This window comes from Amblyomma mixtum, chromosome 3 (assembly GCF_055824585.1).
Source record: "Amblyomma mixtum isolate Tamu chromosome 3, ASM5582458v1, whole genome shotgun sequence".
NCBI classification, from domain to species: Eukaryota; Metazoa; Arthropoda; class Arachnida; order Ixodida; family Ixodidae; genus Amblyomma; species Amblyomma mixtum.
This window is the reverse complement of record NC_143014.1, coordinates 101,599,017-101,626,910: the sequence shown is the minus strand read 5'-3', so window position 1 is coordinate 101,626,910 and position 27,894 is coordinate 101,599,017. Positions and strand designations below refer to the sequence as shown.

The window sequence follows — 27,894 nt, the reverse complement described above, 5'->3', positions numbered from 1 at the left end:
CAGCCTCGCTCGATAGACCACTTCCGACCAGCTAATCGATCAACTAATTAGCCGCCGACCGTCGCACTAATGGATTAATCGGCTAATCAGTGAGGTAATCATTCAGTGTCACGGCTCAACTTTTTTTTTTTTTTTTTTGCTTCCGTTCGTGTCATGTTACTGATTTGTACTGTTCTCCGGATGTCTTTTAGTGCGAAACGCCCGCTGGCTAGGAGCGGAAAACATTGACCCCCGATTTGCCTATATTAAGCTAAATGAGACTTTGGTGCGTTAGCACGTTTGCCCTTGTTTAGCTTTCTTTATTTTCGTTTAGCTTCTTATAAGCTTGAAAATTCCAGTTTCACCCGAACGGTCTTGCAGTCTTTCCTCGTGATAAGCCGCCTGAGCACCTCGTTGCTATTCGAGTCGTCGTTCCCTCTGTTCGGCGGTCTCTGAAGCCACTCGTACTCGTCTCTCTACATACTGCACGCTCCTCTAGCGACTTCATCGTTCGCCTCTCCTTCCTCGCTCTTCATTTGTTTCCGCAATAAAGGCCAGCCCAACTAACCTCGATTTATTCTGTGCATTAAATGTTTTTCAGGCACACAGACCATTTAGCAAGGTTATACTGTTTTCGCCGCTCTGCTTCTGCTTGTCGCCTCCCTATCACCACTGGATCGGTTGACTCACATTGGCAGTCTCTTCTTTTGCGCTGCTGTTCAGCTCGTGTTTATGGAAACGTCTTTCACCTGCTTGAGAAATGCGTGCGCTTACGTAAGGGCATTAACTGTTGTGCGAAGCCCTCCAGCTCTCCCCGCTCGGTCGTGCTTAGTGTTCTGCTGAGGAGGAGAAGGAGGCCGTGGATAGAGGAAAGGTGCATGCATTCATGCATGCAGTAGTCCTGCACAACAGAGCAAAATATACTCTCACTGGATGTTATATCCGACACGTACACAAGCAGTAAACACACGGTGGTAAACGCGATCTCAAAACACGTTAGCGCAGTTGTCGCCCGTACATATTCGTCCGCAAATAGAGAGGTCAGTCCTGTTTCGCTTATTATTATTATTATTATCTTTTTTTTTTCTGTAAGCTAGCTTTATACCGCATATGCGGTGCTCAGGTAGCCAACCCTTGTGTCAGGCAGGGAATCTTAGCGGCGCCCTTTTAAGCTGAGGGTATACGCCTTCAATAAGCGTCGCATTAGGTTGAAAAAAATAAATAAAAATGTGTTGTTGCGCAGTAGTAGCTCGAGAAGTGTGCTGGCACCTCACAAAAGCCGCCTCACACTCGGCTTCCTGTGCGGGAACAAGTTTTTGACGCACCAGCACCAATTTGCGAACACGAACTCCTCGGATCGCAAGGGAGATTCGAAAGTTCCCCTTAATTTTGCATTTATGAATGGGTGGCGATGGCACTATCGATGCACGCTTACTTCTCTTATCAGAGACTAGCTAGAGAAATTCAAACTGTGAACGGTGGGCGATGCGCTGCACGGCTCCCTCCAAGCAAAAGCGAGATGATAACCGCTACACGCAACCGGAATTTCGAAGACAACATTACTACCGCGGCGAAGTGCTCCACTATAGCAAGACTGCTACTTGCGTTACGCTGCATTCGTAAGTAAAGATGATGTCGAGGACAGATGCATGCGTGCGTGCGTGCCTATGTGCGTGCGCGGGGGCTCAACAAATTTGGGCCATTAATTGCGCTATTCGAAAATCGCGCCGCCCATCAAATAGCGTCACTCCAATAGCGCCGTCACTCCATGGCACGTGTGCCACGGCATGACGCTATTTGAAACGTCGCTCTGCGCCCTCCTCAGGGGCGCGATTTTCGAATAGCGCAATTAATGGCCCAAATTTGTTGAGCCACAGCAGCGAGGCTATAATCGCGTTTTGGAAATTCTAAAAACTGATATGGCTATTATTAATGGGCTGGGTACAAATCTGTTATTAGAATCAGGTGACTATCTGTGATAGTTACAAAGTGAACTATTGGAATCTGGTTAATCACTTTACTAGTGAACTATTACTATGCCACAGAAGGCTTATCTTCAGCTCAAAAAACGTATTTTTTAAAATGAGTGATGGGCTTCCCTCAAACACATAAGCTTGCTTTTTCAATATTGGTGCGCTCGCTTGTATAATGTAGCAATTGAAAGTTTTCGTTTTTTTTTCTATTTGATTGTTATAGAGAGACCCCCTCCCCAGCTGACCTAATTAGCTTGGAGCACCGCCTTTCCCTTTGCCTGTACAGCTACTTTTGGGTGCATTTTTTTCTTCAATATAATTCATCTTTGCTGATGAAAAGATGCGCGTGTAAGCGAAGAGGGGGGGGGGGGGGGAAGGGTGGAATGATGAAGGATGACTGCAATGGACGAGCCGCGACCCAGGCGAAGCACGGATGCTCTGCTCACGGGTCTGATTTGGCTCTACGCAGCTCGGACTCTGAAAACACAACTGCCTCGGAGTTTGTGTCCGAGAGGATACAGACTCTAGTACGAGCCTTTTCGCACCGATCGCAGCGGGTCAAGGAGCGCATCGCGGAGCCGCCTACGCCCAGCCCATGTAAGCGCTTTTCTTCCTTTTTTCTCATTCTTTTCCTTGACCGTTTTCTCCACGACAATGTGTGCAAGTGTTGCAGACGACCCAAATCGAGAGCGCCATTTATATACTTTGTATTCGTCTGTGTGACAACATCACAATTTTCGTTCCGTTTTTTAAAATTGCTTGTGCATGCCGCATATTGTACTCGATTCGTTTCTCCTATAGAGCCATACAAAGACTCTGCGGATCCCTATTACGCAACGAGAATAGGATCCTCATATTTCGCGCATGCCGGGCCCCCACCATTAGATTCAAAATGTGATGAAGTTTCACATATTCGGTCATCATTTGAACAGTTCGGCTTTTCAGGTGACCACTTTACTAAGTTTGGGAATTGGTTTAATTATAGTTATGTACTAAACACAGTTCAAGCCCCTTGTATTTTTATGACTGTAGACACAGTCTGCGCACCCGTCACAGTGGCTTTGTGGCGTTCTGCCGCTGGGCACAGATCACGGGATCGAATCCTGGCCGCAGTGAAAGTATTTGAGCGGAAGTGAAATGTAGAAAGGCTCGTGCGCTGTGCGAAGTCCGTGCACGTTAGAGGAACTCGGGTGGCCTAAATTAATCTGGAGGCCTCCAGTGCGGTGTGTGTCATAGCTTGTTGCAGCTTCGCTTCGGGACGTTAAGCCCTGCACGTCACTACTTTGTGAGATTTTAATTTGGGGGGGGGGGGGGGGGGTAAATACGTTCTCCCCTCTTAACCGCGGCTGATACATTTCAAAACCGCCAGAACCCCACCCCGTGATCGCACGCGCTACAGCAAGCACGCCGACCACTGCAGGCCTTGCTCTAACAAAGGAACCACACTCTGGCTGACACAAACAAGGCATTTATTGCTACAACAACAACAACGCCAGCTAGCAACAAAATACGTTAAGGAATCGAAGACGTCCGACTCACCAGCAACGGTTACGAGAGAACGTTCGCCCACGCCAGGGCACGAGGGAAACTCCGAAACCGGACAGGACGAGCTGGCGGGAGAATGTTCCCACCACGAGGCCTCGCCCCGCTGGCGGAGAGCGCAGGCCGCGCCGACACGTTCATACGCGGCAAAATTCCGAGCCGAAGAGGGCCGTCTCCCTCTCTCGCGCGCGCAGCAATCACGCCATCCGTGGCGCTCGCGTCGCTTTCGACGCCGGCGCCCTCCCTTGTTAGTTAAGGTAACTAACCAGGCTAACGAGGGTGCACCGCGGGGAAACCAACTATAGTGGACCAGACTTATACCACTGATCAGGTCTACAAAACCTTAACGTCATTTTCATTTTATCGTAATCATCAGTACACACTGGCAGACATGCCTACTTTGCTTTCTGTTCTTTATGGCTATTTTCCTGTAGCGCCCCCCTGCGCCGCAGCGCGGAGGACACCCTCCCTCTTCTAATCTTAGCATTTGTCGTAGAACTCCTGTCGTTGTGCAGATTTCCTCTAACATACCTGACGCTACTTTGAAGGCACACCTGGTCACCAGAGAAAACGCGTAAGGAACGATGTCAGAGGTAAATCTGACTTGTTGGTTTTTCTTGTAATCAAATCAGTTTGTGACTTGAGCACACTAGCACATGACCGCTGTCCTCTTTCTCCCTCTCTTGATTTCTTCCGCTTTTTGCATACGCTTTCACGTTTGAAGACCACTCAGTTCAATCTATCCAGCATCCGCGTTTAAATGGCAGACGCGCTCTGCGCTGCCACACACCGTAACCTCACGGATATCCCGGACGAGTAACAGACACATCGCGTAGACACGTCATTATTTTGATCACTTCGGGGAACCAGTTTGATGCAAAATAGCTTCCACGGTTTTCAGTTTTTCTCCTCACCTCGAGCCCCATGCATGACACACTATTCAGACGCCATTCCCATGCCTCACTGAACAATCTAGATTGACGCGATAAGGTTACGGCACAGCATTTTCCCAAAACTAATGCGACATTGGACCCGAAATCTGTGCGTCCGCATTTTACGTTGTCGATATGCGTGTGGCTTGTGGTAGCGCTGCGGGCAGAGGCTTCAAGAGAGTTCGCGATTAGTCACGAGAGCATTCCTTCGCCACGCAGCCCCCCCACCCGAGAAGCGCGAGGACTATGAAAGCCGGCTACGGCTGGACTCGTTCGCGCTCGTCGAGGACGTGCCGGCCGAGAGCCAGGCTGAGTCGGAGCAGCTCATCAGGATAGTATGCTGCTCCTTCCCCAAGAAGGCCTGCCTTTTCCCCAGGACCATCGACCCCCAGAGTGAGTAAGAACGATTAACGCCAGTGGGCTCGGCTCGCCTTAGAACTGGCTTATCGCGGTCTGTCGAAGTCGCCAACTTAGGAGAAATGACCACTGCAGCAGTAGAAGTTTCCGCAGCCAATCAATGAGAAAGATGCATTGCCATGCAGAGATTGGCGTGTGGTTTATGTCACGGCTTGCAAACGCACTGTAGCGCAGTTTGTAGCCATGTCCTTCGAAACGTACGCTTTCTGAACAGCGCAGGTTCTTTTGTGTCTCCTTCAGACAGGTCAAACGCGCGCAGGCAGAGGTACCCGCTTTCCGCTTGTGCTCAGAGTTTTTTTTATCGAAAATAGATTGGCGAAACGTTGCAGCGGAAGGCCTCAGGGAAGAAAGGTATACCCTAACGCGGAAACAAGGATGAGTGTGCTTTGCGTCGCAGGCAAGCTGTACGTGTCGTGGCAGCTGGCGGTGAGCGTGTGCTTCCTGTACAACTGCTGGGCCATCTTTCTGCGCGCCGTGTTCCTCGAAGGCTCGCACACAGACGAGGCCGGCTTCTTTGCCTGCGATTACCTGTCCGACCTTGTGTACCTGCTTGACATGCTGCTCTTCAAGGCGCGCATCAAGTTCCACTCTGCTGGCATGTGGGTGGTAAGTGTGCTGTAGCGCCTTTCAGTGACACACTTCTTGCTGAACGGCAAAGCTACACGGCTTTAGCTTTGCCACTGACAAACGCACAAAAAATGCAGTCCTCTCGAAAGAAAGCAAAACTAGAATAGAAAGCTTTGTGGCGCCGCTGGCTGTCTATACTTTTCAACTCCTCGAGTATGTACAGCCACCTCTTGTTGTCATGAAAACTTCAATTTTCATCGTGACCTTTATACCGTCGCCAAAACCACCAGTTACTTGTCTAGTTTATCATGCCGCCAAGAAATATCTGTTTAAGTATTTAATGTATACACGTTTCATCTCTCGCAGGAAGACCCCAAGCTCACCCGACGGAACTACTTCCGAAAGTTCATATTCAAGGTAACAACTCCAACCTCTAACGTTTCAAAAGAACCTTCTAGGGAGTTAAGCAAACAAGGGAAGGGGAATGAGGGGCTCGTTATAAATATGAGAGAAGCCAACAGCCACAGAAACCAAGGAGCACAGGGGATTTTTTTTTATCAATTTATTTTTTTTGTGGTGTTGATCAAGTAAGAATATTACTGAATATGTTGTCGCTTAAAGCTAATTGATTAGAAAAGCAGAAGAAAAAACAACCACATGCCGCCGGTGGGATCCGAACCCACGACCTCCGAATTACGCGTCCGGTGCTCTACCACTGAGCTACGGCGACGGCTGTCAAACCTTCTGCTTTCGGGGGTATTTATGTTTACAAATAACCTAACCTTGAGAGTGTTCATCAGCGCCACCCACGTTCGTAAGCGGCGGACGTGGAACGTCCTGAGTTACCGCTGGTGTGACGTAGAACGCCATCGAACGGCGAGGGTGGGAGCTGTGTGAGAACCCTCTTATGCTTCCTATGGCGTCAAGTTAGTTTTCCGCTTGCTATTTGCGTCACTGCGCTTATTAATGTTGGGAAGTGCACTATGTGCCGATAGCGAAAGAAGGCGCCGGTTTTCCTAGCAGTGCGTGCTTTCATGTTACCCCCTTGGAGAGGCGAATGACGTGGAGTTTCAATGGTTGCTATACGCAACATTTTATGGCCTACATTAAATTTTTGTTTCTTTCCTTCACTTTTTTTTTTACTGAAATGTATACGGTGCATTGTTCTACCCATCTGTTTTGTAAGTGGCGTCCTGCACTGAAGTGTCACTACAGCACCTGGCTCACCTGCAATTTCCCATATTTGTATTTGCTCATTGCAAGAAATATAACATGAAATGTTCAGAATGCAAAACGTACGCAAATTCAAAATTCAAATCACTCGCAACATTGCACAGAATAGCTCACGCTTGAAGTGGAAGACGATGCCATGCGTAAACGTGGCGATGTCTTCCACTTATTTGGGGCGATGTGGCGTGCTACGATTACCATTTGTAATTAAACTTGACACTCAGATTTCGGTGAAAGTTTGAAAAAAAAAAACGACCAGACATTTATGTTTTCCCTTAAGATGAGTTTCAGCGACAAGGATGAAGCTTAAGGTGCTTCATCCTTATCGCTTTATGCTGTATTAGGTTTTGTCTTTCCTTATTTTGCCTGAGTGTGAACTCATGCAAGCATTACCATCACTGCATATGGAGCACGACTTGGCACGTTTTGATCAAGCATGGCTACATTCCTTCAGTGCGTAGAATTCGGCGCTTGTCTGCACGTATTTTGTTAAGAAACGAGCATGCGTTGTAACCCGGATAACTCCTGTATTTGTAAGTCTTTGTGTCAGTAATTGCCAGTTGATGTCCAGAGTAGTCGTTTCTTGTTTTTACTTTTTGTACAATTTTTTAGCGCTAAAAAGTACGATTTTACATTCAGTGAAAACTGAGGAGGTCGCCCCGTACGTACCGCTTGGCGAGTCTACCACCGCACTCGCGCTTGCAGCGCCTTTTACAGTGCTAGCTGTCTTCGCCTAGTTCCCCCGCTTCGCGTTGCCGCCCTCTTTGACATCGTTGTCGTCGGTGCCGTCCCGTTAGCATGCGGCGGAGAAGATGAGCAAAAGAGAAAGGCGCCGAGAAGGGAGGATGCATGGTGGCGCGTGGGGAGAGTGGTTGCGGGCGCATGCAATCTGGTAGAAGTGTAAACCTACCAATGTGAGGGTCCCTAGCTTACCTCTGGAGGAGTGGGTCAGTTGCAAGCACGTAGAGGGCAGGAGACAAAGGACACCCTTGCCTGACACCACGGCCCACAAAAAAAGGGCTCCGAAACAAAACCCTGTACTGTCACCGCAGAGGTTGGTCTTGAGTCAAGACTCTCACCATACCCTGGAAATCAGAGTGAATGCCAACCTCCTCCAGTACTTGGAAAATTTACTCATGGCTAATGACGTCAAAAGCCAAAAGGAACAGAGGATGCCTGACAAGTTACGTGACGTAGCCCAGAGAAGATCTCTGAGCGCAAAACCATGGAGATGGATGGAATGCCCTGGAACACAACACGCCTGGTAAGGTCCCCCAGGAACAAAGTTTAACCACATGGAAATTGTGGGCGATTCCTCTGTACAAAGACGCACAGACAGCGACTCGTGCCAGGTCTTAGGAATAAAGTGATTTATTTTCACATGGTGTCACGGCAGGGGTTCAGGTGTCGTAGCAGAGGGCCAGGGGGTCTCCGGGGCCGCCTCGGCGGTCGGGCCCCCCTTAAATGGCCTCCATCACGTAGCCCGGTTCCCCCAGCCCCACTCGGGAGAGGAAGGGCGGTCGACAGTACCCACGGGGAGAGGCGCGGGATTTGAGTGAGCGGCCCGCGAGCGGGCCCTACAAAATGCACTTAGCGATGATCTTGTAGCCGCTAAAGGACCTTGCCAACCTTTCAACACCCAGCCTTCTGCCTAGGTACAGTAGTCGAGATCTTTCTCAGCAGCGTCTAAGTTGGAACCCAATACTGTCAAGCTCTCAGGATGCCAGCAGGGCGTAGTTCATGCACCGTTTTTGCACATGGTTTTCTCCCCGTCCGCAGAAGGACTGACACGAGCTAGTCTGCATCCAGTTTGCCCGTTTTGTAGTTGTTGTGAGGACATCGCGCATCTTTTTTTCACAATGTCTTACCCCGGAGGCCCTTCTTCGCCGAGTGGACGATTTTTTTTAGACTTCTAGGCGTGCCATATCAGACTGTTCGATACCTCTACCTGTTACCAGGCCATGCTGTGACGTAATTCGTACTTATGCTCGTCGAGTGCTCCTACCAAATTTGGTCAGCGAGATGTGCCGCTGCATATTTTTTTTTTATTTGATACCTCAAAGGCCCCTGGTATGGGGCATATGGTCTTAGGGCGCCAGGTGCCTCCATGAAGTGCTCGCAAAAGTACGGAAAGTGGTCTGGTTCCATTTGCGCCGTGAACAGCGTCACCTTGGCAAGCAAAAGTTTGAAGGCATGAGGTGCCAGCCATTCGTCATCTGCACGGTCCCGGGAGGCGTTATCACTGTCGCGATATAAGCCGCTCTCAGGGAATGGCATTCCTTCGTGGCATTCCAAGTGTAAAAGAAGGTCTGGTCACCCTGTCGGCTTGCTGCCGCAATGGTGATCTTGGCTGTGCAAGCTCTTCGGTGAGTCACCGCACGACGACCACCCGTGCCCGGGCAGGGCCGTGGACCCGAACCAAAAACGTCCTTCCCCCTTTGACCCAAGGCGGAAGGAAGCGGGGGGGGGGGGGGGGGGGGGCGCAAGAATGATGATGGGTCGATAGGCTACGCGAGACCTTGGGGTACGGCGCTTCTTCTGCCATATCCTCTTCTCATCTGACAACGGCAAGGTGTTCCCGAGAGGCGGCTCTCGCTCACCTCCGGTGACGTGTTCGTTTGCAACGAGTGATGATAACAGATAACAGTTTGCAGAGTGATGATAACGCTCCCAGCAGCGACATTGCACATCGCTCGCTTTGCGGGAAGGCCATGGATGCAGTCGAGCTGACGCTACGCGCTCTGGATGTAGTTTGTATGCGGGAGGCCAGGCAAAAACGTTACTTGTGTTGTCTTCACTTGTGTTGTCGTCACTCTGTCTCCGTCCCTGTCCTTGTGGTGCCACAGCAGTACAAAAACGTTAGGCGGATCGAACAGAAGGCGGACGCTTTCGGGACGCAGCCCAGAAACGCGCTGCGCGACAAGACCCTCAAGTCCGCGCCCACACATTTTTCTGATTATTACAGCTCTCCAATAACATAAATACAATCGTCCTACCGTCACGCGTGTCGTCATTATTGGGGGTTAATCATTTCGCGAACCGGCTAGCGATAAGCACTCGACGTAGCTCTCTGGTAATCGTAAGTGTAAGCTGTCCTCTTTGGTGACAATCTTCACCACTGTACTATGACGCTAGTGTGTGTATGTATGTAAGCAGAAAGCGCGAGTTACTGCTCCACGTGACCGCGCGCACTGCTCTCTGTGACGATAAAGGACAAGATAAAAGGCGTGTCAAGAACTGCAATTACCCGCGCTCAGTCGAGCTGCCTTATGTGTTCGTGCGCGCGAATCAAGATCGAGGCCTCATTACTTGTCGCAATGTGTCGCAGATGGACGTGGCTTCTCTGTTGCCTCTGGACCTCCTCTACTACGTGTACGGTGTGAACCCGCTGCTCAGGTTGCCGCGCATGCTCAAGGCGAGTGTCCATGATTCTAAACACCTGCCCTGAAAACGTCAGTTTTTGGCAGGCTTCTAAAACCTGCACTAGATATTTATCCAACACACATGGTATTTATTTCTTCTTTTTGTCGTTTTTGGGTGGAACAGCGCAGACTGACGAAAGACAGGAAAGGAACAGGAATATACAGATTCTTTCCTGTCTTTCATCCGTTCGAGCTGTTCCACCTAAAATGAACTATTACCAACTATAGTCTAAATTTTACATCCTACTGCGCATTTATTTCTGTACAGATACAGACATTTTGGGACTTCTTCGACCGCATCGACGCCCTTGCCAAGTCGCCTTACGTGATCAGGTAAGCGAGCTTAACGAAACAAACGGTGTGCAATGTAGTCAAGCAGTGAAATAGTGAAAGACCAGGCCTCAGTCTGAAGGGCAGGCTTACTGTTTGTGATTCAAGCTGCGTGCTAGAGAAAAACACTTTTTTTTTATTCGCACAGAGCAAGAAATAAGACTGAAAGGTAAACGGAAGGTTTGGGAGCTGTATTTGTTTTTGCATTTCTTTAGACTTATTTATTGCAGTGTGAGGATAGCTTTAGCACAGGGGGCTAAGATATCGAGAAAGAGCTAAAGCAAGTTGATCGCATGCTAATCTCTTAGCATACCAACGACCATTAACGAAAACATCTACGTACATACACCCCTCTAGAAGGCATACAGAAGTTGAACCAAGATGGTTATATACCTTGCAAGACAGGGAAAATAACTTTATCAATATTTGTTGGTGGTTTTAATTGCGGCAGTTTTTTTCTGAGATAACACTATCTGTGGTTTTCCCCCAGGGTGTTGCGAACGCTTCTTTATATGATGTACCTGATCCACCTCAACACTTGCGCCTACTACGCCATTTCCAAGTACGAAGGCATTGGCTCTAATCCTTTCGTCTTTCAAGGCGGCAACAAGACCGCGTAAGTAAACGTTAAATTACTTTGTTTTCCAGACCTTTCTTTCTTCTTTTGCATTACACTGCCATCGGTATGAAGCTTAGCAAATTGTTTTGAATAAACTGAAATTGTAATGACAACCCCGCGCAACGAAATGTCACGAATAATGAAACGAATTGTCAGCAGCATGTAGTAAATCGGGAATACCAGAAGGGTAAATAAATGCGAGGCAAAGCGTAGGGAAGGGGCAGGCCGTCCAGGCCCGTATTCCTGCGTGATGCCACCTCACGAGAGGTGCGCCGCCCATTGCAGGTACGTGCGCTGCTTCTACTTCGCCTTCAAGACGGCCACGTCGATCGGGAAGAACGCCAAGCCGAGCAACGAGCTCGAGTACGCGTACATGACGCTCTCGTGGCTGCTGGGCGTGTTCCTGTTCGCCTTCCTGATCGGCCAGGTGCGCGACATCGTGGCCACGGCCACGCAAGGCCGCACCCAGTGCCGCCAGGCGGTGGACGCCTGCGTGCGCCACCTTCGCCGCCTCGGCCTGCCCGACGACCTGCAACGCCGGGTCCGCCTCTGGCTCAACCACACCTGGGCGCAGAAGAAGACCCTCGGTGAGCGACGCGCTACGGGTTCTCTCAGAGGCGCGGAGGAGGGAAGGGATGACACCAATGGTCGATTATGAAGCTTACACCCCTATGACGGGCCCTCAACAGCAACTACAACAGTAATAATATTCATAATTAATGAATAAATAAATAAAACTGATGTTAACTTGGCCCCACTTGTGGGGATGTTCAGCGCCTGCCTGTAGTGTCTTTGTTCCAAATTTGTTTGCATTTGCAGAAGCGCTCGTCAGAATGCTCGCGGAGGTAAAGGCTTTGCATTTGCGCCAGTCTGCATCGCCCCCGCCGCGGTGCTTCAGCGGCTTTGGCGTTAAGCTGTTGAGTACAAGATCGCAGGATCTAATTCGGCCGCAGTCGCACCTTGGGGTTCTTTAACCTTGCACCGACGTCACACAGCACACGGACTTTCTCGCATTTAGCCTGCAACGAAATACACCCCACCAGCTGAACGCCGAAGCATACTGGTTTGGAGCTCTCATTTTGAAATTCAAGCTATTTTCAAAAATTATTACGTTCTTTCTGCGGTTAAGAACGAAATTAGGTGCACAGGGAAAGAGGAATTATTGTATGTGAAGAAGGTAGGCTCCGTAAGAGGATGGCAGCCACTCGACAGCTTTTTCTACAGAATGGATCAATTTGGGGAATAAGGTTACGGGCCTGTACCCAAAATGCAGTGGACAGAGATTCATGATTATGATCCTACTGACAATGCAGCCAGTGATCGCCGTAGCGTTGTAGTAACCGGTTTCTTTCAAACGTAAGTCCGTCGGAAAGCAACTTGTGGCTTGGGAGAGCGTGCGAGCGTTTTTGCGTCAAGTCAAAGGGCGTGTGACCGAGCCATGAAAGCCCACGAATATTTCATATCGTTTTCCCTTTACATTCTAGAAGTGGACGAACGCAATCCGTTTGAGTTCGCGTTTCGCGCAGGGTTTCCTTCGGCGCTGTCATATCACCTCTTCACAGACACACACAAAAAAACTTGGGGGCCTTCTTGACCCCATTATTAAAGAAGAAAATGCGATAGTATTTAGACTCATGTTCTCTAACGACTAATGGGTGTATAATGTTCTTCTTGCGATTTTGCCACTAAAACTCTTGTTGGAACAAATTTCGTTGTCCTTGTATGGTATGCATGAGTCGTCAACTTCTAGAATGTTAGTTTACCTTTCATTGGATTATCATATGGGATTATACTAATGCGACCCACAAATCCACCTTGATCCATTTTCTGGAGTGGGCCTACTTCCAAAATTTTGAAGATCTTTAGGATTTTTTGGCGTTGGGCCAACTTCTAAACTTTGGGGGACCTCACATTTTCAACCTTGGGAATGCCTATGATTAGTCCACTGGTGGTCACGCAGTGCTGATGACGTGACGGTACTGATCCTCTCTCAATCGCATTCATAGATCGCGGGGAGTCCTTATACCGCTGCTGGAGCAGTGGTGCAGCGGTTAAGTGATGCGCCACTGCCCCGGCAGGTAGGTGTTTCAAACAAAGCCACTTGTAGGGCTTGACACCCAGGTTGCTATTCCCGAGCTCCCGTAAGACTGAAGCGCAGTGCTACTGCATTGAATTTCGCAATGGTGGGCAGTTACCTCAGAATCCGGTTCGCGAATTGCCACCTTCCATTGTGGACAGGTTGTGCTGACGTCACAAATCACGTGCCCTCTCTCGATCAATCAGGGAATTTCGTGGGGAATTTGAAATTTCGAAGTGTTCTCTGATTGGTCAGTTGGGGTCACGTGACCCTGATGACGTCATCAGAGAACTGACCAATCGGGGAATTCCGTTACGAAGAAGCAGGAAACTGCATGACGACAACCTAAATGCTATCGCATTAATATTCAAAGTGTACCAAACGGATGAAAGCGCACGCAGTCACGGCGTGCGAAAACAAGGACCAGAGCCCAGCGACTTTCCCGCGGTGCTTTTGTCTACGAAAGGAGCGCGCCACGCTGTTTCCGTAACCAGGCCGCCAGCTGTGTCAACGGCCATTTGCAGTTCAGTAGTAGCTATTTCACTGACTACTCTAACGCTGTAAACAGGGATAAATTTACAGCTATAGTTTATTTTTCCTTCATTGTGGTGACGTTAGTTCTATGTGCACGGCTTGGTTCGTAAATTTCGTGCTAGGTCAGACTAGTCTCAAGCTACAGTCGACTTTTATTCGCAACTATCCAACTTCTACTCAGCGCAACTATCCACTTGTCCAACTTCTTACGATTGCAGACGAAAACTCCATATTGGCCACGCTCCCTAGAAAAATGAAGACCGACATCGCCATCAGCGTCCATTACAACACACTGGCCAAGGTTCAATTTTTCCAGGTGCGTTCAGCGCGGCAAAACTAAGAGAATTAGTCTTCACTTTCCCAAGATAGGCATATTTCTTTCCTCACTTTTTTTTTTCTGTATGCAGGACTGCGAACGGTCAATGCTGCGAGATTTAGTATTAAAGCTACAGTCGGTTTTATTCCTTCCTGGAGACTACATCTGTCGTAAGGTGTGTATGTTTCTTATTTTGTGTGCGCCGTGACATCAAATTTAATTTAATGTCTTCATGCACCCTGTCCAAGCTGCGCATCATTTAATGTTTTTTGTCATTCGCAGGGGGAAATCGGTGTGGAAATGTACATCGTCAACAAAGGCGTCATAAACGTGATCGGCGGCGAGAACAATAATGTCGTGCTCGCCACCCTGACCGAAGGCAGCGTGTTCGGGGAAGTCAGGTGCGATCAGATGACATTCTCAGGGCTTCTCACAGAGTGTGATTGCACCCTCCCAGTGGGCGACGGTGCCTCCGCGTGTTTTTTGTTTTTTTTTGCCCCTCTGTATAAAAGAGAAAAGTCAGCCTGCTTAATCATACACCAGCATCGGGTGGTATGTCAATAGCAGGAGCTGATTTTTATTTTTCGAGCTTTCAGTATCACTGTAAAAACACCGTTATCCAATTTAGCGTCATCTGCAGTCCTTCGATCTGCACCAGCCGACCCATTGCCATGGGGCCATTTGCAGAGAATGGCCTGCAAGAACGTATTGCGCACGCATCACCCAGAGGAACTGTCTCCGCCTGTCACCTTAGGAAATGCACAGCGAGAAAGACGAACACTCAGCCAGGTCTCAGCTGTACGTTCCGTAATGCGTCATCACCCCAACTAATTGCATCGACTGTTCGCCTTTTATGTTTATACCTGGATAGTACAACACACGTCTGTTCGTTCGGCACTCGGCGGTAGTGGCCCTGGACATATATCATTCAGCGGTACACCAGAGCTTCGCTGTATATTGACGGCATTATAGTCATGCATTAACTGACCGGCGTTAACGGCCTGTGAAGTGTGCAAACCAGTGGTACGCGATGCCCCTCATTCTGCTCCCCAGCCTCCTCGGACTGCCTGGCTTCAATCGGCGCACTGCGGACGTGCTCTCGGTGGGCTTCTCGAACCTCTTCGTGCTCAGCAAAGACGACCTGAACGACGTGCTGCACGACTACCCCGACGTCGAGGCCATGCTGCGCCGAAAAGCCAAGTGAGCTCGTTCTCATTGTCTACTCAAATTCGTATCGTATAGAAATATTTGATGCGTGACCTACCCACCGCGCCCCGAATTTGAGCAAGCACTTAAAATTGTTTGCACCTCCACTGCGTGGACAATGCCCGGGAAATTAATTCCCACATAATAAACCTAGACAGGTAGTAGTCGCTATCCTTGTCCATGCTTTGGAACGTATGGTAGCCTGCAGGACTGTTGACATAAGAACTTGCCTTTCGTAGACATTCCTTAGACTTGCCCAAATTTCTACCCTTTTGTTACGCTGTAAAATTTAGCTAATCATACAAGCTTTCCCAGTTAACTATAAGAAACAACAGAATAATCCCAAGATAGGCGACTGTCAAAATCGCTGCTTCGGTTTTGTACTGGTTAAATGCACTACTGTACTTCTCTTAAACTTCGCCTCAAACTTTATTGGTGAGATACAATGAAGGCTGAAATTCAAGACGCCAATGTTGTTCTCTTTAAACCTTTCAGGCGCCGCGCAGCAAACATTTCATTCCGCCTAAATAGTATACCCAGGCCAATTCGTGCTTACAGCGCGAAACGCCAACAGTTAAATTTTACAAGCATGTACAAAATTTCGTCAATGGTTGAAAATTGTGACATTGAAATGGCAGGGTTTGTCAAACTCCCTTTAGTTTGTATAATCACGTTCTGTTATGAAGATGCACATGAGACTAGAAATTATTTATGGTGACAAAATCTGTTAGCATGAAAACGGAGGAGGACATGTTACCGTGCTCACTGTTTTATAAAACATGATCTACTGCGTTCGCTAGATGACATTAAAAAAAACACCTGTTTGCAACACGAAGGGTGCTAAATTCACCAGAAACAAAGAAACCAGCGCTAAGTGTAGCAGGCTGAGAAAAATTTGCGAGTTCGCTGTGTACACAACTGCATACATAGAGCCTCAAATAGTTAAATTCTCTACTCGGCATAGCTTACAGTATTATGCATATACAGTCGTCCACATGACTGTCTAGAGCACTCGAACAGTGCACTGGGTGTACCCTTGCTTTGCGGTAATCGTATTGTTTTCTGCCAGCGTTCTTGCACAACTGCGTTTACAACATAAGTGCCTGTCTTGAAAATACATCAGAGTTGAAGCTTCCGTTTTACTGTCATCCATACTGGCTCGTCAACCTGAACAAAATTCACGTTTTCGAAGCGCCTGGGCAAGTTACGCCTGAAAGAATAGACTGAAAGAACGGAGCGCGGTCAGTGCGATGTTTTAATGTGCCTGCAGAAGCCAGATGATGAAGAACCAGGCGTCCAACGAGAAAACGCTGGAGAGCAAAGCCCGACGTATCCACGCCGAGCCAATCATAAAGACACCTCCGGCAAGACCGAAAACTCCCAAACTGGTGCAGACCGTGTTGCAGGTGGGTGTTGAAACAAAATACTTTTTAAACGGCAGTGCTAATGTCGCTATTAATACCTCGCATCAGGTCTTACCTAAACAGCCCATTAAAAACAGCGCAATAAATTAGGTGATCGCAGCCCTCAAACGCAGTGCTCAAAAAAGTTGTACTTCAGGCCTTATTTTAAAGGATGAAAATATTCCCTGAAAGCCGTTTACAGCATCGGGCCTGTAGTTTTTCGAACTTGGCAAACTGAGTCTGTGTCACAAAGTAAGCCTTAGCCTCCCTATCTCCGCTCAACGATCGTTGCCATCGCAGACATCTGGGTCCCTTTGTTGACAAAAAACACAGCGCACTCCTAAGACACGGACAAAGAAAGGCAAGACGATACAGCGCTGTGTATCCACCCTTGCTCCCTTTGTTGAGCGCACTGCTCCTGTAGAGCGTGCTCTGCCGCACTAGTTTTCGTAGAGGGGAGAAGCTACCTTGCAGCGGTCTCCACGCAAGGTTGGCACGCTGCCGCGCAGGTGCTTCGACCGGAGTCGAAAACTGGCTCTGCCCTGGCGAGGCGCGTGTTCGGCGGCCGAACCAGCCAGCGGCCGACTAGCGGCAGCGAGTCGGACAGCAGCAGCGACTCGAGCGAAGTCATGGGGCGGCCCACGACACTCAGCTTCCGCGACGAAGACGGCGTGGAGATGCGGGTGGACACCTACCACGACGTGACCCAGAATGCGCTAACCCTCAGGGCCACCTCGGCCTCGGGACTGCGGGTGCCGCGTTCAGTGCCGCCGCGCTGCAAGAGCTCGCCCGCAGGTGAGTGTCAGCTGCCTGTGCCCACGTGCAACGGGCAAGCTGGAGGGCACATAAAAAAAAAAAAAAAAGGTCTGAACATCTATGCCGCACGCGCAGTGCATTCCGATGCGTCGCGAGCTTGCTCTGTTGTGCAGAACACACTGTCTTGCCCTCTTATGTTTAACGCCAGAGGTTAACACGAACCACGTCGGCAAAAGTACGCATGCCACATGCTGTCATGGCACCTACGATATCGAGGCATTGCGTCGCCCAGCTGACCAGCCTTCTCTGCCCAGGGCGTATTTATTTGAGGTGTCCTGTTGCACGAAGAAAATTTCTCGATAAGGGGGGTGGTCACCCTTCAGCTGCGTAACGAATAACCAACGGCGAAATCTAACCGTTGGGGCAAAATGCGACAATGCACGAGGCAAAATGATGTGCTCTTAAAAAATCACGAAATTACGCAGTCTTGCAGTTAACGCACATTAAGTCGGCTCCATGGGCACCAACGCAATCTTTTTGAGCCCATCGGCACAACGAACACTCAATCCAGACAGAACCCGGAACTGTTTTGTATGACCCGCTACACATTACGCAGTTCTACAGCGAGGCTTTGTGTGTAGTCTGGCTACGCGATTCTTTTCAACTTCCTCCCCTTCTGTTTTTTTATTTGGTTTGCACCGCGAACCGAACATTAATTGTTCCGCAGTAGCTAGGTGTGCTGAGTACGTAACCATTCTTATTCGCCGGAAGAAGTGCGGCGCGCAGATTGTAAGGAAATGTTGTGCCTTTTCATCCCCTCATATGCCTTACTTCCTTTCCCGTTCTGTGGCGGGCATCTTTAGGGACACCAAAACACTTGGCGGCACCGGCGCTTCTTGATATGCTTTTCAGTGTTTTCTTCATGCCTGTGTCGCACCGTTAGGCTAAGAGCACCATACTTCTGCGTTTTGCCTCGTGTGTAGCTTGCTGCTAAAATACCAAACATTGTTAAACTTTAGATTAGAAGACCGACGATCGATTGTAACAAATACAGTCTTACGCAGGTTAATTCAGAACGCTTGGTCGGGTGAGCTTCGCAGTTCTGAAAAATGTGGCGCGCAGAATTCAGCGCCTTTTCGACCGCTTCCTCACTCACCAAGGCTCACTTCAATTTTTTTTCCCCTGCTCAGAAGGGGCGAATCTCAGTTGTAGTGGACATGCGACCAGTTAAATATCCAGATAATATGGCTGCAAATTTAAATGGTAGGGGGACTCTAGGGAACAAAATGTCGCGTTTTGCCCCGCTGTCCCCCCGACTCCCCTTCACGCGCTGCTTCCACATTTATGAACGCGATGCGACACCATCAAATCCTCGTACACAAGGCGCAATGTCCACCAGTGAGGATGCATTAAAAACGCTCTGAAATCTGAAAAAGTTTGCTTAAAGCCATATTAGGCAAGATCTCCCTAATGAACGAAGAAAATCGTTATTAAGACTGACGCCTCCGCGTTGTACGAAAGCGCTGGTATGGCTCCAGTGAGCGTGTTTGTTTTCTGGCTTTGAAAATTGCACTTTAAAATGCCTACAATGTGCTGATTCGCCTTCGTTTTCTTCATAACCAATTCATTATATTATTATTGGTTGCATAGCGAGTCCTTATATGATATCAATGAGTCGAAAGAACTAGAAACTCTGGAATCGGTATTGAGTCACGATGTGAACATATGAGGACTCAGAGAAAGTGAGCAGAATAATCATTTGGGAAGGTAGAAATCTTTTTTAAATCTTAACATACTCCGAACAGAATCTGAAATTTGGAAAATTTTAGCCTACTGGATAATAATTCGTGAATTAAGGAGACAAAAGAAGGCGTTAAAGAAATGTTTATTTAGCAATGCGAAACAGAGCCTGCCAGGCGGCCAACAAGCGCGAGGCGTCTGGCGCTAGTAAGGTGCGAGCTCAAATGACAGTATCCGCACAGAAAGAAGACTGGACCAGTGTATGCTCTGACTGAGCTATTCTTAACTAGCTGACTGAGATGTCGGCTATTTAAATGGAGACGAAAGAACCGTGACGGCATCCATTTTCATTGCTATTCGAAATTCAGTCAAATGAAGTGAAGGTGCGCCCACTAAAATAAATACAAAAATTCAGCTTCTCTCATGGTCGAGAGTAGTGCAAGCGTTAAATGCTTGTCCGAAAACCTCCGGAAAGTTCTAAAATTGACTTGTTAAATTCCAATTGGGACCAATGGACTCTTACAGTTGGGCTTTCCGCCGTTCTCACTATTTTTTTTTTTATGTACGCCTAGCGTCTGTTCGTTGTTTAGCCCCGTGCTAACGCAACATTGGACGAACGCAGCATTGGACGCCGGCGGACGTTGCGACTTGCGGATGATGAGGTGGAGGCGCTGTCCAGCTACTAAGCCAAACCAGGACATATCGAACTCGAAGGGGATCCTGAAATAGTTCAATATAACGATGATTCGATATATGAAAATGGCAATGGGTAAGCTTATCTGTAACCTAGAAGCGAGAATACATTGCACCCACGCGCGCTTCTTGCAGCAATGTGCTGCTCGCCAGCGTGCTGGAAGCAAACCGCTCGCTAGGCATTAAAACTAACCACTGCCTATCATAAGATGCCTAATCACGTTACCAGTACACTATAAATACAGTAATCTCTCATTAAAATTAAGGTGCAGCTGGTTTCCGCAACGACTTCGGCAGCGAAGCACGCCACACATGAGGGCCACCGCCAGGCTTTGGTTAGGTTGGCTTCACAGCGCGACAGTGATGTGGCGTAGAAAATGACCGAAGACCACCCTCAAGCACATCCCACGTTCACCTCGCCACGCGCTTTCACAGCGCTAACGCAAGCACGCCCGCGCTGCCAGCACGGGGCACGGCGCGCAGTACACAGGGTATTCAACGGAATAATCTGCGTATTCGTTATAGCCAATAATTCTAAATATCACTGTTCCATATATCCGGGCTCGACTATAATCATGCCGTCAGTTTAGGAGCAGCAGAGAGAGAAACTGAGGCCGAGTTCGTTCCCTGTGGCTGCCGCAGTGATGCGGCACGTAGAGGAGCAGCGACCCGAGCGAGCGACTCCGCCGGCGCGACGGCCGCGGCCCTCACCACTGCGGCTACTCGGCCGCTGCCTGGGCGCTGACAGCCCCGAGTCCGCCGGACGCCGCCACTGGCGACCCCTGACAGCACGCAGCCGCGTAACACCCCTCACACCGCCGGCGCCGCACGACTTGGCTGCCGAAGGGGCCACCGCCGACGGGATGTCGGCAACGCTGCGGCACAGCGGCGGCTCGGCACCTTCCTCCAGGGCAAGCCTCCGGTCCGCGTCGCTCTCGGGAAACGAGCTCTCCGACAGGGACGAGTTCCGCCTCGTGTCACCCGGCTTCCCGTCTAGCTCATCCCCAAGCTGGAACTTTGAGGAGCCGCCCTGCTAAAGAGGCCCGCCACGCATGCAACCCGCGCTTCCACAAATAACTGTCTCGCGAACGTCGTCGGTGTTGACGGCCTACTTGAAGCATAGGGCGGATGGGCACTGATATGAAACCATGAAAATTCAGAGTAGAGACAGCCTCACAAAAAGCCATTGTCTTGAGAAGAGTATACGCGAAACTGTCCACCGAACATGCAAGAATTATTTGCTTTCACTTTTACAGTGGAATGTGAGCCACATACCAAACAGCTAGGAATTTCAATGCGGAGTGAGCAATGAGCGCTCTCTGACAGTGTTTTTTTTTTCTTCTTCTTTTGACAATGAGCACCAACCTATCGCGAGGCGAGCTGAGGAACAGAAAAATTCAATTTTATGCTTGTCTCTGCCATGTGTACATTCAAGCTAGAGGCCACATACATCCTAATAGTGGGGCATGTTGATCAATGTACCTGAGAGTTGAAGTAGACACCTGCGGCGGGACGTTTTTCTGCCTAACGACTGAGCGGCGCAGGTGAAAACCATAGTCTGTACATTATTAGCCTTGTAAAATATTCCAACCGAAGCACAATATGGGGCCATCATACCCGTGCAGCGGTGTCTTCACGAGCACGCTAAACGCACATGTTCAGCAAGTTTGTACTCTGTACAGTTCATCCATTGAGGCGCTACGGCAGCTTTAGCTGCTTTACAATGCAAAAGCCAAATGCCATTTTTAAGGCAGCTAATAAAGAAACCTTCCTTTCTAGACATAGAGTACTTGCAGTGCAAGACTAATGCCTCATCCCCTAAATGCAGGTGGAACAATAAACTAAATAGAATTTACAAACCACACCAACACTCCATTTTCTATATTCGTTCGATATAGTAATCTGCACACAAACGTCCGATTGTGAACTACCAATGCCTCATTTAAGGAACACCTTTCTGTATATAATACGCAGTAAAAACAGCACTTACCACGCACTCTTACAAGATTGATCACATGCACCCCGACATGGCGTTTCCATTACCTTTCCGTGCATGAAGGCAATATGTAAGCATCTGCACAGTACATATACAGAGCTATGTAGACTGCATGTTTTTGTTTGCATAGGCTCAAACCTTGTGCCAAAATGCACCACATACCTAGTAACACTGCAAAAGTTGCAATGAATTCGGTGCTTCAGCATAATATAATGAACGACTCTTGAATAATCAGTCGACACCCTTCAGACTCCCAAGAAGCTCTTTCAGTGTGCTTGTATCATACAACTTGCAAAGCTTGAGTGAACAATATATAGCAAGTCACCCACAGCACAGCTAGTCTACGATAGCAGCCCATTTAATTGTACATGAATGATACCAACTACCTTTTTGTCAGCACTTCTCTAGCAAAGCTGGAGTTAGCACTGATGTACTTAATTACAACAGTTCAGTGATGAAAAGACTACTGATAAACTTCAACTAACAGAAGAAAGGCATTTTGATTACACATCTTTGCACTTTCACAGGCCCAGAAAAAAATTTTCTGACATACTTTTTTTTTTTCTCAGGCTCTCATCAACCTTGCAAAAAAAAAAAGGACCACAAGTGGAAGGCTAGCCAGATTTGTGCTTTATTAGTGCGTGCACATTTCCATGCATGGTTTCTCGATTTGTTGGTTGCTTACACGTTTATTTTCCACTTCATTGCTCATATGTGCACTTTTGCCTATGTCAGTAGGCCATGCACTTGAAATTTGCACACCCACGGCGGTGAGAATGTTCCTGAAAATCTGGTGCAGTGACATTTACTCTGCTGCAGCATTAAGCAGTGCTTAAATGAGCATGCAGTAAGTGAAGTCACTCCGGCTCAAGTGGCTTTTAAATTAGTCCAAAGCCTTTAACCATTATTTCCGCAGTCATTTGTACTTTTTATCAGTAATTATGCAGGCTATAGTGTGGTCTTTCTGCATGGATGCAACTTTAGATACAAACAAAATCCTACAAATGCAGAGATTGGTTTACCTACATGACTCCTGGCTGTGCTGCTAAATACAAGGTTACATGTAGACTTCAATGTACTCTCATGGGCCAAAGTAAGAGATCCCCCCATCCAAGTTTTGACCTGCGGCACTCTGCGTGGGACACCACCTGACCAAGATGTGCTTGGTCAGGCGGCGCCCCCATGCAGAGTTGCACGGGTCAAAACTTGGGCAAGGGGTCTCTTAATTACTCTTGCCCACAATGGTAAAACTGCTTTGGCTGCAACTTTAGTACATGTATGTATTTATATTCATTTTTGTAACAAACAACATTCACAAAATCAGTCAAAGATTTTTAATTTGCGTCACATTACAGATTAGGGGTACGCTTTTCAAAGAACCCTCAGTATGATTAAAAAGAAAAGGGTGGTTGCAGGAAGTAAAATGAAATTCTTGCATAATATAATTTTCCAGAAGATCATGGGTTGATAACTTATGAGAGGTGAAACTTATTCAGTCTGATATTCAATCAAAGAAAGTGAACCATAATATTCAGCAAAACAATAGCAATTTTGCAGCTCTTCCAGCAGCAGTTCACGATAGTAGGATGCTGTTCATTCAGAATATGCCCGACGACGGTTCCTGCTTCTGCATTGCACTGGTGAAGTTTAATGGTGCATGATTGTGGCTGAACTGGCCCAGAAATGCTAGCCAAAACTCTCCTGGAGGCAGTGTAGAACAATACAAGCATTCCCAAGTAGCTTTTAGCAAACACACTCTTCACAATGTGACTTGAGCATCATGCTCTGCTTGCTTCATATTTTGTTAAGGTGGCTGAAACAAACATATGTTCATCTAGTGGTGCTTTACTTTCTGTAGTCCACACAGACTTTCTAACTCTTTCTTGGTACCACTGCACATTTCATTTAGAATGCATGAGGCAAGACAACTGTGCACAACCAGTTCGTAGGTACGCAGATGCACTCTGGATGTAAACAAGTTGGGAAGGCTTGTGTGCAGATGTGATTCGGCACTGCACATCCAATGCTTACACCATGGAGTAAAAGATTAAAGTAGAAGCAAAACCAGATAGAAGCATTATACTACAACCAAGTACCAGTGAACATGCATGATTTAACAGTTCCACACTATGATCACTTGCACTGCTAGACACCCTGTAGCACCAACTCAGTGACCACGAATTTGACTGCAATATTAAACCTCATGCAATCTGTATGCCTTCACGCCTGGTAGGCTACTGCGTTCCATAATATTCATCTAGCAATGGTAGTCACCCCATGCATAAGCCTGTTCGCTAGGAAACTCATACAGTAAATTTTGCACCTTCACCCCAGTCCCAGCTACACCTGCTGAACTAGGCAGGCAGCCGACCACGGAAAATGTGCACTGCAAGACAGAGCTACCTCCTAGTGTTAGCACCCTTGCGCTTCGTTGACAACTGTGCAACTCCGTGCCCACCAACTTGTTCTCCTAGCACACTGATTACAGCCTTCTCCCAGGGTGCTCACAGACATACCTTGCACTGATCGTCACCATGATACAAGTTCTTCGAATAAATTTTCTACCATTTGCATATTGCGTCGTTTCCTTGACTGCGCATATATTTGTGTACACTGCCACACCATCCGACTGAGAAATAATTGCAGGTAAGAATGCTTGCTACTAACCACTTCTGTCACCAATCTGCACATGCATTCATCCCTCCCCTTATAAAGGAGTGGACGGCATGCTCAAGCACACCATCAAAAAGAATTCTGAAAAAATTACAGAACCCTCACAAAAGCAGTAGAAGAGGACCACAGGTGACAGGCTCTTCCACAAAGTTTGTGCAGTTGTTTTCTGCTGATTTCAGTGACTGACATTATATAATGCAGTTCGGAACTTCACTTTTGCCCATTCATCCAGATGAGCTCATTGACGAGCAGCCAGGGTACACCACGTGTACAACCCATCTAAACCAGTTCCCATTACAAACAATGGACATCGTCCAAAATCATTCTCTAATCTTTACTGAAGCTCTGGACTTGAATTTACATTAAGCCAAAGCATGGCTTTGTTGTGCTTCATCATGTTTCCTTTGTCCTCATGGAATGTGACGGTTAACGGTCGTTAATATACTTTGGTCATCAGGGGCCCTTTAACGTGCACCGAAATGTTAGTACTTAGGTGTTTCTACATTTTGCCTCAACTGAAATCCAGCCGCGATGGCTAGGGTCAAGTCCTCGAACTCATTTTAGCAGCTGAACTTTGAAGTCTCCAGCTTCTTTGGCCTTTGGTCTATAGCAGGCTACCTGCAGATGCAGAATAAAGAATCCACAAAATTCAGCGAGAAGCATACAAATGAAAGAAACATGCAAAATTTATTTTTTGAGCACATGCCCTGCATGCTGTAGAAGTCCATTTTCAAAAATTTAAGGTGGCTGTTGGAACTTGGCATTAAGTAATGTTTCATGTTTTCTTCCCTCAAACAATTGTGCTTGTTCAATACGAGATCTCCTTAACAACTGCAATGGGAGAGAGTGTTGAGTTTGGGTTCACTCAAGCCCAGAAAGACTGGACATAAAAATCACCTTGTTCGCTTGCTTAGAAAAAACAGCGTGAAGTCTCTGTCACTGGATTTCAGTTCTCGAGCAGTGTTCAAGGAAGCTTGCCTAAGCAGCTAGGACTGGCAATTCTGAACTAAGTACAGACATGCTTGCAAACTTTAACCTTTTTTCTGGCAGAAACCTGACCTGTAGTGGATCCTCCTTCAGCTACGGTTGGCTGAACTGTTTGGGATTTCACTATAATCGTAAGAATAATATTTTTGAACATTTTCCTGAGGTCTCACACTCCCCCACAAGTTGTGTCCATTAAATAAGGTAACTTAGTCATTTTTCCATTGTTTTGTAGTCTACAACAACAATTGTATCAAAAGATGATAATTTGGCTGCCAACACTTGCACGAAAAGTGCTTAAAACCACGACTTTTCACAGAATTACGGGAAACTAGAGGCCTTAGTTATGACCTAGCACTGCAGTTGCATTGGCTGTTTCTCAGTTTGGTAGTTTCTTCAGGCTCGTCGCACTGCCACACAAGCAACTTTCTCCTCAAGAAATGGGGAGGCTATGGCGAGCCCACCAGGGATCCACTTCATCTCGCCTTCGTTTACGGGCATTCTCCTAGCTTCACCACTGTATGCTCCTTAACTTGTGCGGCATACACAAAGAACACACACTCGCAGTACTCACTGCACAACGAAACAATGAAATGCACGAAAGGCAGTGCCGTGCCGCCATCTTTGCTTATAAACGTGTGACAACTGCATGCACCACTGTCTTTTCCATAACACAAATCGCCCGCGGCAAGTACATATGCACTGGAAGACTGTGACCTCATCCTTATGCAGCATATGTTCTCTTGATGCGCACACTATCTCCCCCCTCCTTCTACTCCTCTCTGTACTTGACCTTTTTTTTTCCCCTTCTTTATGAGGGCCTCACATCCATTGAAAGTCCCAGCTTTATTAATATCTTGCACTACCTTTGCATTCAATCCACCTCGCCCACCACAACTTATTCCTTCATGCCTTCTCTACCAATTCTTACCCCACATCCACTTAGCCTCACCATTGAGCCCAATACCTTTTAATTGAAGGACTCTTGTCTTGCTACAAAGCCATGAGATCACAGATACTGCTGACGATTCAAAAGGATCATGTGCCCTTGACAACATGATTGTGCGGCGTCATTTTACACCCAGTCCATGTTCCCTCACCCTCACCACAGCTGCTCTTCATGCTTGTTCCTCCACCCTCCAGTCTTTTTTTTTGTTCTGCTGCCAAGGGGCCTTTAAACCGGGAAACCAGTGCAGATTTTCATGTTTACATTAAAACTCCTTTCACTAATTTCATCTGCCATCGCTCCTTCCCAGCACTGTCTCAAGCTATACCTATTTTTTTCACTGCATTTGCTCATCCTTCCCGCTAAGTCACCACATCAGGTGGCTTGAAATAGGTTACCATGCTCAGACTATTACCCTTAAAATACTACACAATTATGTGTAACTAGCCAAACACTGGAACTGCTGCACAAGGTGCACAAGATTTGGTCCTCTGTCTTCTAGCATGCTCCAAATTACTACTAACACAGAAGGAATGGAACACTCCAAAAAGATGGCAGCTTCCAAGAAAGCGGCTGTTTCAGAGTTGCTTCAAAGCCACTAGTTTCAATAAAGGAAATAGAAAGCCTACAGAACACCACATTGTTGCACGCCTTAAGTGAATATATTCAAAGCCCGATACTAACACTTGCAAACAACAGACTAGTGCATCACTGGCAAAGGTGGCCCTAGATAGATCTGTGGACTCTATCAGCTCATACAACCCAAATTACTCTTAAATGCTCAATTTGGATGTCAGTTGGCATTTTGAGAATTTAGAACTACCTCTGTTGAAAGATGGCGTTTTCAAACAAGACAACCAAATTTTGACTATATTTATATATTTTGGAAGCAGGAAAAGCAAGTCCAATTACTGCAATGGAACAATTCTAACCAGTTCTTACACATCCCATTATTTGCAAAAAAAAAAAAAGAGGCAAAGTGACACTTGCACCAGGAAATCCAGTCATCAGCCATTACTGTTTCCTAATTTTACATTCACATTCCCATGCCATACACACGGCTTGAATGCCAGAGTGGTAAATGGTCCATTCAATCATCACTGACAACCGAGTAACGCCGGGCTTGGGCTAGGTGCATCCATGAGAAAAAGAGCATTCACACAAGTCATGGTGCTATGCACAAATTTATGGACATGCTAAGCTGTTCCTTGAACCATGGGTGCAAATAAACCCACCTTACACCACCAGAATAAGAGCGGGAGCCTGGACACAATGCACCTGAACCGTGCTCGAACGCATACGCTACTGCTGCTATGTAAACACCGTAGCAGGGTTGATTTATGGGGTTTAACGTCCCAAAGCAACTTGGGCTATGAGGAACGCTGTAATGGAGGGCTCCAGATAAGTTCAACCACCTGAGGTTCTTTAACATACACTGACATCACACAGTACACGAGCCTCTCGCATTTCGCCTCCATTGAAATTGAAATGCCCTAGAATGAAGAAGAGTAATGCTGCCAGCCTGTGGTGGTACCAAACACTTCATGCCAATGCCTTGA

General features: G+C 47.6%; 1 protein-coding gene across 3 annotated transcripts in view; it reads left to right on the top strand.

The window, feature by feature from the left end:
* Nucleotides 1-27,894, top strand: part of CngB (Cyclic nucleotide-gated ion channel subunit B) — a 55,180-nt gene that overhangs the window by 26,515 nt on the left and 771 nt on the right. For 2 of the 3 annotated variants that reach the window (XM_089580441.1, XM_089580443.1), the window contains 15 exons: nt 2,422-2,549; nt 4,646-4,819; nt 5,241-5,449; nt 5,777-5,827; nt 9,969-10,055; nt 10,331-10,395; nt 10,883-11,008; nt 11,297-11,598; nt 13,841-13,938; nt 14,030-14,113; nt 14,221-14,339; nt 14,992-15,138; nt 16,415-16,550; nt 17,057-17,342; nt 20,379-24,305. In XM_089580441.1, coding sequence (XP_089436567.1) covers nt 2,422-2,549; nt 4,646-4,819; nt 5,241-5,449; nt 5,777-5,827; nt 9,969-10,055; nt 10,331-10,395; nt 10,883-11,008; nt 11,297-11,598; nt 13,841-13,938; nt 14,030-14,113; nt 14,221-14,339; nt 14,992-15,138; nt 16,415-16,550; nt 17,057-17,342; nt 20,379-20,773 — 2,407 coding nt within the window. In that variant the 3' untranslated portion in view covers nt 20,774-24,305. Of the gene's footprint in view, nt 1-2,421; nt 2,550-4,645; nt 4,820-5,240; nt 5,450-5,776; nt 5,828-9,968; nt 10,056-10,330; nt 10,396-10,882; nt 11,009-11,296; nt 11,599-13,840; nt 13,939-14,029; nt 14,114-14,220; nt 14,340-14,991; nt 15,139-16,414; nt 16,551-17,056; nt 17,343-20,378; nt 24,306-27,894 lie in introns of those variants that run through there. The other variant, XM_089580442.1, reaches the window with a different exon arrangement.